Genomic DNA, 12,077 nt, shown 5'->3' with positions numbered 1-12,077 from the left:
TTAAAACTCAACATTCAAAAAATGAAGGCCATGGCATCTGGTCCCATCAGTTCATGGCAAAAAGATGGAGAAACAATGGAAACAGCAACAGACTTTATATTCTTGGGCTCCAAAATCACTCCGGACGGTGAGTGTAGCCATGAAATTAAAAGATAGTTGCTCCTTGGAAGAAATGTTATGACAAACCTAGACATTATATTAAAAAGCAGAGACATGATTTTGCCCACAAAGGTCCGTCTAGTCAAAGCTATGGTGTTTCCAGTAGTCATGTATGAATGTGAGAGTTGGACCATAAAGCAAGCTGAGTGCTGAAGAATTGATGCTGTTCGAGAAGACTCTTCAGAGTCCCTTGGACAAAGCAAGAAGATCAAACCAGTCAATCTTACAAGGAAATCAACCATGAATGTTCATAGGAAGGACTGATGTTGAAGCTGAAACTCCAATACTTTGGCCACCTGACTCTAAGAGCCAACTCACTGGAAAAGACCCTGATGCTGGGAAAGATGCAAGGAGAAGGGGATGACAGAGGACAAGATGGTTGGATGGCATCACCAGTTCAATGGACACGAGTCTGAGCAAGCTCTGGGAGATGATGAAAGACAGGGAGGCCTGGGGTGCTGCAGTCCATGGGGTCGCAGAGTTGGACATGACTGGGGACTGAACAATAACAAAGTATTTGAACGAAAGGCAGGGATTAAAGAGCGGGAACTGACTGAGTGAGGAGACATGGGGGTACACAGTTTTCATAAGAGCAGAGCTTTTTTCATCCTTCTGATGAAAATAATGTAATGGATAAGTTTGCAGATATGAGGATAGAAGGAATCTCTATCTAATGACTGTTTTTTCTGTGATGCAGAGGGAACTTTCTGTGAGGTTTTGTTGATGCCCTTGAAATTTCTAAGTGTACCAAAATTTCATACAACCATGATAGTCTGTATGTACTAGCATATATTAATTTAATCCTTTATTTTGCAATATCCTGCAATTGCTATTGCAAGTTGAGTTTTCAAAGAACCCTTTAAATTTCTAGTTCTACCATATAACAAATGAAACTAAACATTACCTGACCCAGAATTTACTGTCTAACCCTTCGACAGCAAATATGAGAACAACGGATGAGTGACAATTTGTGTGAGGTTTAGATGAAGAAACAGATCAACGTATGATAAATTTAACAGCAACTCTAACCTAAATGAAAATGGAAACGCCAGATTCTCCCGAGTCTTAAAAGAGAGACGAGTCACAGGCTATACTGGGGATAAAGAATGTGATGCACTTGAATGGAAATGAAATTTTTATCACTCAGTAAAAAGGCGAAAGGTACCCATCATATGAATGAATTGCCATTATTTGTTAGTACAATTATACACAATAACCATTACATTTACCGAAAACTTACTACATGCCTACTATGTAATAGGTAAGAATTTCTACTTTGTATGGAAAATGTATCAATTTTCATTTTAATAAATATTATGTTGTCTCAGCAAAAATTAACATGAATAGTCAAACTTTGCCTTTGTTTTCTAAGCTGCATATCTTCCATCACTCCTTGTATGTGGTCCACATTTTCCTTATTCTCAATGGTTACATCCTTTCCATAGGCCCAGGATGCCTGATTGGAGATCTGATCCAGAAGACCTTGACCTTTTTCACGCAAACCTTGCAATCCTACATCTAAAACAAAAGTTACCAGATTTAATCTCTTAAACAAGAGAAGCTTTCCCTCCCTTAATTAAATCCTCTCAGCAGATACTGTACTTGGATTGCTAGGATAACAGCTTTGTACATTAAACTACTTTGGTCTGGAGCCCTCTGAATATTTCAATCAATAAAACCCATTTAAACGTGGCTCAAATTGGAGCTCCCTCTCATTCAAATTCTCCCTAATGAGAATTTCTAAAAGGTGAACTTCCGTAGACAACTAATTACTTTTCAAAATTGCAAGTAGAAAGTGTGAGAATTCCTGTCTTGATGAGTAAGATTTTCAATTCTTTCCTTTCTGTTTTTACATAGTTCAGTTTTTAGGAGAACATAGAAGGCAAATGCTTTGTTCAAAAAATATATCAGAGCCACAAGACATTAAAACAGTCAAGCACTGTGTTCTCACTGTAAAAGGACACTGAACATTTTGAAAATAGGTGCTATCAGCTTATACTCAACAAGAAGCAACACTTAGGATGTATTTATAAGACTTTAAATTAGGTATGTATATTGGAATTCCTTTAGCATTTTTAAAGGAAAAACATTGCTCAAGAAAACTTGTGACATTTTTGAAATAAATTTCATTTGGCAAATTAGATACTAAACATGTAATTACATCATCCATTAAAATAACAAAGACTATAAGCAAGTAAAATGCCAATACAAACATGATTTTTCAAACCCATTCCCTCAAGTCCTTTTCAAAATTAATTAAATTGGTTCAGTCACATGCCACCATTTCCCACTAAATCGCTGCCTTAAGTTTCTGCTTCCTACTCCATTTTCCTTTGTCCGATGTCCCACTCAGTACACACACCCTCCACCCCCATTTTCACATCCACTATTCACTTCTCCCGGTCATGACCTAGGAAACCTCTCTGCATTTTCTACTTGTAGTAAAAGTCAAAAGGCTATGGTGTCAAGTAAGGGTACTAGCTTAATAAAACTGAACCACCCTCTCCTTGGAGAGTATGTAACCTTGGCAATGTTCCCAGTTTGGAGAAACAAATGCACAGAACCAAACCAACTCTTCTTTTCACAAGGTTAGGGTATAGCAACAACAAAAATCATTGCATGAAACACAATGTGGGGCATACAGGGTTTACCACAGAACACTTCACAGCTAAATACAGGTTACGCATGCACTACAGGTAACTGCTCATAGAATATGCAAGACACAGCACTTGTAGATTCGGCTGGGTAAACAGGAAAGGCTGAAGGCCTTCTGGAGGAAGGGTGACGGGCCACCAATGAAAGATAACAACTGCAGCATAAATTACACCCTTTACGGGGATAAAAACTTTTTATACTAATTTCTCCTGTGCTCCCTGTACATGATTATAATTAGATCAGTAGAAGTTGACTTGTCTAACCATGGTAATGATATTTTTAAAAAAAGAACCCTTATGTTTCAGCATTTTTAAAATCTGCTTACCAACACTTTTCAGCTTCTCTTCAAGCAGTTTTAAAGTTTGCTGAATCGATGCTCCATCAGCTGGTGCTACATCTACGCACAACATCCCTAATAAGCCATCCAACTGCTGAGACAACTAAAGCAGAGGGACACCAAAGAGATAACCCTGATATAATCAGCATCTACAGTGTTTAATGATTAATGAGGTTTGTATCTAATGAAGTTACCACGATTATACTTGAAAAAACTCTGCTGTTAAAAGACAAGGACACATAATTAGAATACACGTTATCTGAAAGACAGAACACACAGATGCATGCACCAGGAAGACAGTACGTCTAGGTCGGCAGAATGCAGACAAGTGTTGAAACTTTCATTTCTATCTATGTTATAAAACATGAACATCAAAAAATTATCCAAACGAAATCTAGCAATTACATTGGGACACTCTATTTAGACAAAAAAAAGTTTAGTTGCATGCAGAATAATGTAACATAAAATTAAAAAAAAAATCAAAAAGGTCTATCTTGTTTCCCCCACCAATAAATTTTACTGTTCCAGAAAAATAATTAAGAGACATGCAAACCTGCAAAACTGATGTGCAGATAAGTACTCAGATAATCTGAAGCAAAGAAAAGCAATCAGAGTAATCACTTACATCTTGGGCAACACCATGAAATTCAAGAGCTGCTTGTAGCAGATTCTGCCTAAATTCCAGCTGACTGGCCTGTCGATAACAAACATCACTAAGTTGTTGCTGGAGTGACTTCAGTTCCACAAGATCTTCCTCATCCCCAGCATTTAAGAGTGCTGCAATCTGTTGATTCAGTTCCACATAAACTGCAAACCATTCCTGTAATAGAGACATTGTAAATTAATGATCAAATCAGCTCCTGAAGAACACACTACATTTTACAGTATCTCCAGATATACTAAGTAACATATATGAGATTTTTTAAAATCAAAATAATTTGAGGATAAAAAGTCCCAGTGTTCAAATCCTTTCACTGAGATCCCTGGAATAACTCCTGCCAACAGCAAAATCTATTTCCTCATGGCTGGCCTCTAAACGTTCCCTTCTCTCTCCTGTTCTCTGTGGAACCCATCACCCTCAGAGAGAGCAGTGAGCCCTGCCACTCTGCTGACCGCTGCTGCTGTGTCCACAGGTGACCGACCACAAGCCCGGAGGGAGATGGCTGCCCCACTCCTATTTCCAAACCATTTCTTCCATCCTTCTCTCAAAAACCACATCTCCTGCGAAGTGCATGTTGTCGGACTCCACCCTGCCAACTTTTCCTGCCGCGTGCCCTCATCTCAGTCAGCAGACTTCTCGGCCTTCCTCTCAGCGTCAGCCTTCTTCCTGACTTTCACCATGCAGACATCCGACCAACACTGCACTCTTAGCTCCTTGACCCCCTCCCTCACTTCCACCTGTGCTGCCCCCAGCTACACCTCAGCTACCTACTCCAGCAGACACAAAATCTGTTATTAATATCCTGTACTACGGTACAGCCCACTCTCTGACCACCGGTTACTGACTGTCCCATTCACATCCTTTAGTATGCTGGCTCCTACAGCCCCATGCGGTTCACCCATCCACTGGCCTCAGCATGTTCTCAGCTCATGAGTCTAGCACTCAAGAGCCTCCTGTCCTCACTTCTACACTGTGTCAGAGGCACAGCCTATGCTCATGCCATACTCTGTTCCTCCATCAGATTCACCTGTCAAAAATGAAGACCAGATGCTGAAAAACCTTTGGATAAAATTCAGCATCCATTCATGAGAAAAAAATTTCCAGAAACTCTACTCAACACTCTATAATGGCCTACGTGGGAAAATAAACTTAAAAAGAGTAGATATATGTATATGTATAACTGATTCAATTTGCTGTACAGCAGAAACTAACACAACATTGTAAATCAAGTACAATAAAAATATTTTAAAAGACCTACTTTTGAAACAAGCTAAAAAGAAAAAACAAAAAACCCTCAACAAATTACTAGCAAGCCTAATCCAATACTTTAAGTGGATTGTACACTGTGATCAAGTGGCATTTATCCCAGGAGTGCAAGGATTTTTCAGTATCCACAAATTAATCAGTACAATTCATCACACCAACAAATTAAAAAATAAAAACCGTATGATCATCTCAATTGATGCAGAAAATTCTTTTGACAAAATTCGATATCCATTTATGTTTTAAAAAAAAAAAAAAAAACTTTCCAGGAAGTAGGCATAGAGGGGACAAACCTCAACATAATAAAGACCACAAAGGAAAAACCCAGAGCTAACATCATATTCAATGGTGAAAAGCTGAAAGCATTTCCTCTAAGATCAAAAGCAAGACAAGGATGCTCATTCTCACTGCTCTTATTCAACAAAGTTTTGGAAGTCCTAGCCATAGCAATCAGAGAAGAAAAAGAAATAAAAGAATCCAAATTGGAAAAGAAGTAGTAAAAGTGTCACGTTTTGTAGATGACATGATACTCTACACAGAATATCCTAAAGACACCACCAGAAAACCACTAGAGCTCATCAACGAATTTGGTAAAGTTGAAAGATATGAAACTGTTAGCAGTGGTCAACTAATTTGCAAACTATTAGCCAAAAGATGTTACTTAAAAGCATGGGACTAGATGAAATTATCCAAACACAAACAGTATTGGTTCAGAAGAAAAGAGCCTTTGGAAAGCTGAACCCTGGGTCACTCCTAAATTCAGAGGGCAAGGAGAGGAAAGAGATCGAGCAGAAGAGGCCAAAAAGGAGCTGCGTGTTTCAGGAAAGAAGTAAAAAAGGAGGGAGAAGTGGTCACCTTTATTAAAATTTACTGAGAGGTCCAATAAAATAAGGACTGAAATTCTGATAAGAGTGGGAAGGACATAAATCCTGATCAGAGTGAATTAAAAAAAGAATGGGAATTGGGAAGATAGAGTATAGCCAAAGGGAAGATTTTTAAAATGTTAATTTATATTAATTTATATATTATTTATTATATTACTTTATATTAAAATGCACATATCTTGAGCATATATTGTTTTTAATGTAAAATACAATATTTGTACATCGATGGAAATAATCCAGCTGAAAACAGAGTCTTCTCCAACACCACAGTTCAAAAGCATCAATTCTTCGGTGCTCAGCTTTCTTCACAGTCCAACTCTCACATCCATACATGACCACTGGAAAAACCATAGTCTTGACTAGATGGACTTTTGTTTGCAAAGCAATGTCTCTGCATTTGAATATGCTATCTAGGTTGGACATAACTTTCCTTCCAAGGAGTAAGCGTCTTTTAATTTCATGGCTGCAATCACCATCTGTAGTGATCTTGGAGCCCCAAAAAATAAAGTCTGACACTGTTTCTCCATCTATTTGCCAAGAAGTGATGGGACCAGATGCCATGATCTTAGTTTTATGAATGTTAAGCTTTAAGCCATCATTTTTACTCTCTTCTTTCACTTTCATCAAGAGGCTTTTTAGTTCTTCACTTTCTGCCATAAGGGTGGTGTCATCTGCATATCTGAGGTTATTGATATTTCCCCTGGCAATCTTGATTCCAGCTTGTGCTTCTTCCAGCCCAGCATTTCTCAAGACGTACTCTGTATATAAGCTAAATAAGCAGGGTGACAATATACAGCCTTGATGTGCTCCTTTTCCTATTTGGAACCAGTCTGTTGTTCCATGTCCAGTTCTAACTGTTGCTTCCTGACCTGCATACAGGTTTCTCAAGAGGCAGGTCAGGTGGTCTGGTATTCCCATCTCTTTCAGAATTTCCCACAGTTTCTTGTGATCCACACAGTCAAAGGCTTTGACATAGTCAATAAAGCAGAAACAGATGTTTTCCTGAACTCTCTTGCTTTTTCCATGATCCAGCGGATGTTGGCAATTTGATCTCTAGTTTCTCTGTCTTTTCTAAAGCCATCTTGAACATCTGGAAGTTCATGGTTCACATATTGCTGAAGCCTGGCTTGGAGAATTTTGAGCATTACTTTACTAGCATGTGAGATGAGTGCAACTGTGTGGTAGTTTGAATGTTCTTTGTCGTTGCTCTTCTTTGGGACTGGAATGAAAACTTTTCCAGTCCTGTGGCCACTGCTGAGTTTTCCAAATTTGCTGGCATATTGAGTGCAGCACTTTCACAGCATCATCTTTCAAGATTTGAAATAGCTCAACTGGAATTCAATCACCTCCACTAGCTTTGTTCGTAGTGATGCTTTCTAAGGCCTACTTGACTTCACACTCCAGGATGTCTGGCTCTAGGTGAGTGATCACACCATCGTGATTATCTGGGTCGTGAAGATCTTTTTTGTACAGTTCTTCTGTGTATTCTTGCCACCTCTTCTTAATATCTTCTGCTTCTGTTAGGTCCATACCATTTCTATCCTTTATCGAGCCCATCTTTGCATGAAATGTTCCTTTGGTATCTCTGATTTTCTTGAAGAGATCCCTAGTCTTTCCCATTCTGTTGTTTTCCTCTATTTCTTTGCATTGATCGCTGAGGAAGGCTTTCTTATCTCTTCTTGCTATTCTTTGGAACTCTGCATTCAAATGTTTATATCTTTCCTTTTCTCCTTTGCTTTTTGCTTCTCTTCTTTTCACAGCTATTTGTAAGGCCTCCCCAGCCAGCCATTTTGCTTTTTTGCATTTCTTTTCCATGGGGATGGTCTTGATCCCTGTCTCCTGTATAATGTCATGAACCTCCGTCCATAGTTCATCAGGCACTCTGTCTATCAGATCTAGTCTCTTAAATCTATTTCTCACTTCCACTGTATAATCATAACAGATTTGATTTAGGTCATACCTGAATGGTCTAGTGGTTTTTCCCTACTTTCTTCAATTTAAGTCTGCGTTTGGCAACAAGGAGTTCATGATCTGAGCCACAGTCAGCTCCCAGTGTTGTTTTTGCTGACTGTATGGAGCGTCTCCATCTTTGGCTGCAAAGAAGATAATCAATCTGATTTTTGTGTTGACCATCTGGTGATGTCCATGTGTAGAGTCTTCTCTCGTGTTGTTGGAAGAGGGTGTTTGTTATGACCAGTGCATTCTCTTGGCAAAACTCTATTAGCCTTTGCCCTGCTTCATTCTGTATCCCAAGACCAAATTTGCCTGTTACTCCAGGTGTTTCTTGACTTCCTATTTTTGCATTCCAGTCCTCTATAATGAAAAGGACATCCTTTTTTGGATGTTAGTTCTAAAAGGTCTTGTAGGTCTTCATAGAACCGTTCAACTTCAGCTTCTTCAGTGTTACTGGTTGGGGCATAGACTTGGATTACTGTGATATTTGCCTTGGAAACGAAGAGAGATCATTCTGTCATTTTTGAGATTGCATCCAAGTACTGCATTTCGGATTCTTTTGTTGACCATGATGGCTACTCCATTTCTTCTAAGGGATTCCTGCCCACGGTAGTAGATATAATGGTCATCTGAGTTAAATTCACCCATTCCAGTCCATTTTAGTTCACTGATTCCTAGAATGTCGATGTTCACTCTTGCGATCTCCTCTTTGACCACTTCCAATTTGCCTTGATTCATGGACCTAACATTCCAGGTTCCTATGCAATATTGCTCTTTACAGCATCGGACCTTGCTTCTATCACCAGTCACATCCACAACTGGGTATTGCTTTTGCTTTGGCTCCATCCCTTCATTCTTTCTGGAGTTGTTTCTCCACTGATCTCCAGTAGCATACTGGGCACCTACCAACATGGGGAGTTCTTCTTTCAGTATCCTATCATTTTGCCTTTTCATAGTGTTCATGGGGTTCTCAAGGCAAGAATACTGAAGTGGTTTGCCATTCCCTTATCCAGTGGACCACATTCTGTCATATTAGTAGGATTTTACTACTAATATTAGTAGTTAATTAATATTTACTACTAATAGGATTTAACTACGTATTAGTAGGATTTTAATTTTCCATATATTAGTACTGAAAATCCTTATTGATTTGGGATTGTTTTAGCTTTATTTCTAAATTATGCTTTTATAAAGAATCTAAAATTTAGTGTTTAACAGATTGCTTTAACCCAAAATGGGATATTAAAAGTTTCTCCAACTTCTACCCATATTAAGCAATCAATATACTAGAAATCTGTCAGTTTCAGAAGACCTGAACAATTCCAATATATCCTTTAAAGTGCTGACTTTTATTTACCAAAAGAAAATTTTTAATATTAGAACATCTTAAACATCATAAGCTAATCTTTGCATCTTGCATCAACCAACTAGTTCTCAAGGTGACAATGCAGTGCCACCTATTGGTTAAAACACTGCAATTCAAGTTTTGCTTTTTATAACTAAGGATTTTTTTTTTCTTAGTATTTTCGATCTCTGGTTGGTTGACTCCTCAGATGTATGTGGAACCTGTGAATATGGAAGGGAACCCCACTCCAGTACTCTTGCCTGGAGAATCCCATGGACGGAGGGGCCTGGTGGGCTGCAGTCCATGGGGTTGCTAGGAGTCAGACACGACTGAGTGACTTCACTTTCACTTTTCACTTTCATGCATTGGAGAAGGAAATGGCAACCCACTCCAGTGTTCTTGCCTGGAGAATCCCAGGGACGGGGGAGCCTGGTGGGCTGCCATCTATGGGGTCACGCAGAGTCGGACACAACTGAAGTGACTTTGCAGCAGCAGTACAGTATATATCTTGTCTTTGCAATGTTCCTAATTAGTACATGAAAGTGACCTAAAAATAAAATTCTATAATTGAAAAATCTAAATATTTGCAGATGAAACCACCCTTATGGCAGAAAGTGAAGAAGAATTAAAGAGCCCCTTGATGAAAGTGAAAGAGGAGAGTGAAAAAGTTGACTTAAAACTCAGAAAACTAAGATCATGGCACTGGTCCTATCACTTCATGGCAAACAGATGGGGAAACACTGGAAACAGTGGCTGACTTTATTTTGCTGGGGGGAGGTCCAAAATCACTGCAGATGGTGACTGCAGCCAGTTAAAAGACACTTATTCCTTGGAAGGAAAGTTATAACCAACCTAGACAGCATATTAAAAATCAGAGATGTTACTGTGTCAACAAAGATCCATCTAGTCAAGGCTATGGTTTTTCCAGTGGTCATTTATGGGTGTGAGAGTTGGACTGTGAAGAACAGCTGAGTGATGAAGAATTGATGCTTTTGAACTGTAGTGTTGGAGAAGACTCTTGAGAGTCCCTTGGACTGCAAGGAGATTCAACCAGTCCATCCTAAAGGAAATCAGTCCTGAATATTCATTGGAAGGACTGATACTGAAGCTGAAACTCTAATACTTTGGCCACCTGATGGGAAGAACTGACTCATTTGAAAAGACCCTGATGCTGGGAAAGATTGAGGGCAGGAGGAGAAGGGGATGACAGAGGAACAGATAGTTGGATGGCATCACTGACTCAGTGGACATGAGTTTGGGTAAACTCTGGCAGTTGGTGATGGACTGGGAAGCCTGGCGTGCTGCGGTTCCTGGGGTCGCAAACAGTCGGAGACGACTGCGCAACTGAACTGAATGGAACTATTTTATGCATTTCATAGGTTCCAACGTGATTTTTTTCCTTTTATGCTGAAGAAAAAACGTTCAATGATTTGTATTTAACTTACAGCTCCTGTTCCTGAGATAATACTTTTAAAATTCAAGACTACAGATGAAGGTTCTATTTATGTACTATGACTCTTTCTTCTGTTATTGTAGTCTTAAAAATTTCACATGAATTGTGTTTCTAAACTGAAAACCGAAACCAAACATCTAATGAATATGTACAGAGTGATCAAGTGCTATCAATGTACTTGATAACCATACTGTACTTTATGACCCTAAATCAAAGTATATAGCAACTTGTCACTCAGCACCACACATGCTATGAATTATCGTTGACAACAGCACTGTAACTTGCAGAGGAAAGAGTGTCTCACACTGTGCTGGCTCTCGATCTCTTCGTGCTTCTGCTGTAGGGCTTGGGAAGCCCGGATGGAGTCTCCAATTCCCCACTGGGCTCTCAGCTGCTCTGATCCAGGCCCTTCAAGCCAATTCACAACCTATGAATGGAAGTTGAGATGAAATTTTAAAATAATCAAAAACCTTTCAAGCTTTCATTCTAATTGGTTTACCCCTCCCAAAGTTCCTCAAGTATTTTTAATTTAAATTCTATTTTATTGAACATTGTATTTTATTGTATATAGTAAATGTTTCTTTTGGAACTATACAGCTATAATGTGACAACTTTCCCAAACTTAAATTTGATAAAATGTACACCAGAGCATCGTAGGCTTTCAGCTACCTGATTATCTGCCAGTTAAAAAAATCTGGGATGCTCCCATAAGATAGGATTAAAAACTAACTTATGATGATAAGAAAATCAGAGAACTACAGGATTTAAAATTGGAAGGGACATCAAAAATGACATTTGTGAAATTTTTTATCTAATAAGAAAAGTGACTTTCAGAAAGATTAAGTGACTTGTTCAAGGTAATAGAACTCATTATTTAATAACTAAGAGTCACATGTCTTGACTCATCATCTAGAGTTCTTTCCAAAGCATTGAAAAAACAGAATGAATTAACTGATAAAAAGATAAAATATTTTTCTCACTTTGAAAATTAAAAACAGAATTATACTACTGCAATGCACTCTAGGTGTCTGAAAGACCATCTAAAGTCCCGTTGGCACCAAGTCTACTCAGAAAGATATAGGGAGGGGACTAGTTTGCCAAAAGAGCAGCACTGGGTGTTTCTCTTTTGCTAGGTCCCTGAAGCAGTCCATCAGTTCAGGAGATGAGATCCATATGGGATAGATATGGGAGACACTCTATTAAAACCTCACACCACACAAGTGTCATGCCCATTGTAAAAGTCACTGAGATCAAAGATGTGCAAAGTTATGCCTTCCATCAAGTTATTAACAGATCTTCCAATCCAGATCCAGAATAATTTTTATTACAAACAATATTGCTGACATAATAACACAGCTGACATTGTA

The 12,077-nt window shown here is 38.7% G+C and overlaps 1 protein-coding gene across 4 annotated transcripts in view; it reads right to left on the bottom strand.

Annotated features, from left to right (window-relative positions):
• Positions 1-12,077, bottom strand: part of SESTD1 (SEC14 and spectrin domain containing 1) — a 152,950-nt gene that overhangs the window by 18,404 nt on the left and 122,469 nt on the right. For all 4 annotated transcript variants that reach the window (XM_024978543.2, NM_001191250.2, XM_024978540.2 and 1 more), the window contains 4 exons: positions 11,015-11,137; positions 3,777-3,971; positions 3,140-3,254; positions 1,518-1,677 (listed from right to left, as the gene is read on the bottom strand). In XM_024978543.2, coding sequence (XP_024834311.1) covers positions 1,518-1,677; positions 3,140-3,254; positions 3,777-3,971; positions 11,015-11,137 — 593 coding nt within the window. The remainder of the gene's footprint in view (positions 1-1,517; positions 1,678-3,139; positions 3,255-3,776; positions 3,972-11,014; positions 11,138-12,077) is intronic.

Source organism: Bos taurus, chromosome 2 (assembly GCF_002263795.3).
Source record: "Bos taurus isolate L1 Dominette 01449 registration number 42190680 breed Hereford chromosome 2, ARS-UCD2.0, whole genome shotgun sequence".
Lineage (NCBI taxonomy): Eukaryota > Metazoa > Chordata > Mammalia > Artiodactyla > Bovidae > Bos > Bos taurus.
This window is presented reverse-complemented; position numbering and strand designations above follow the sequence as displayed.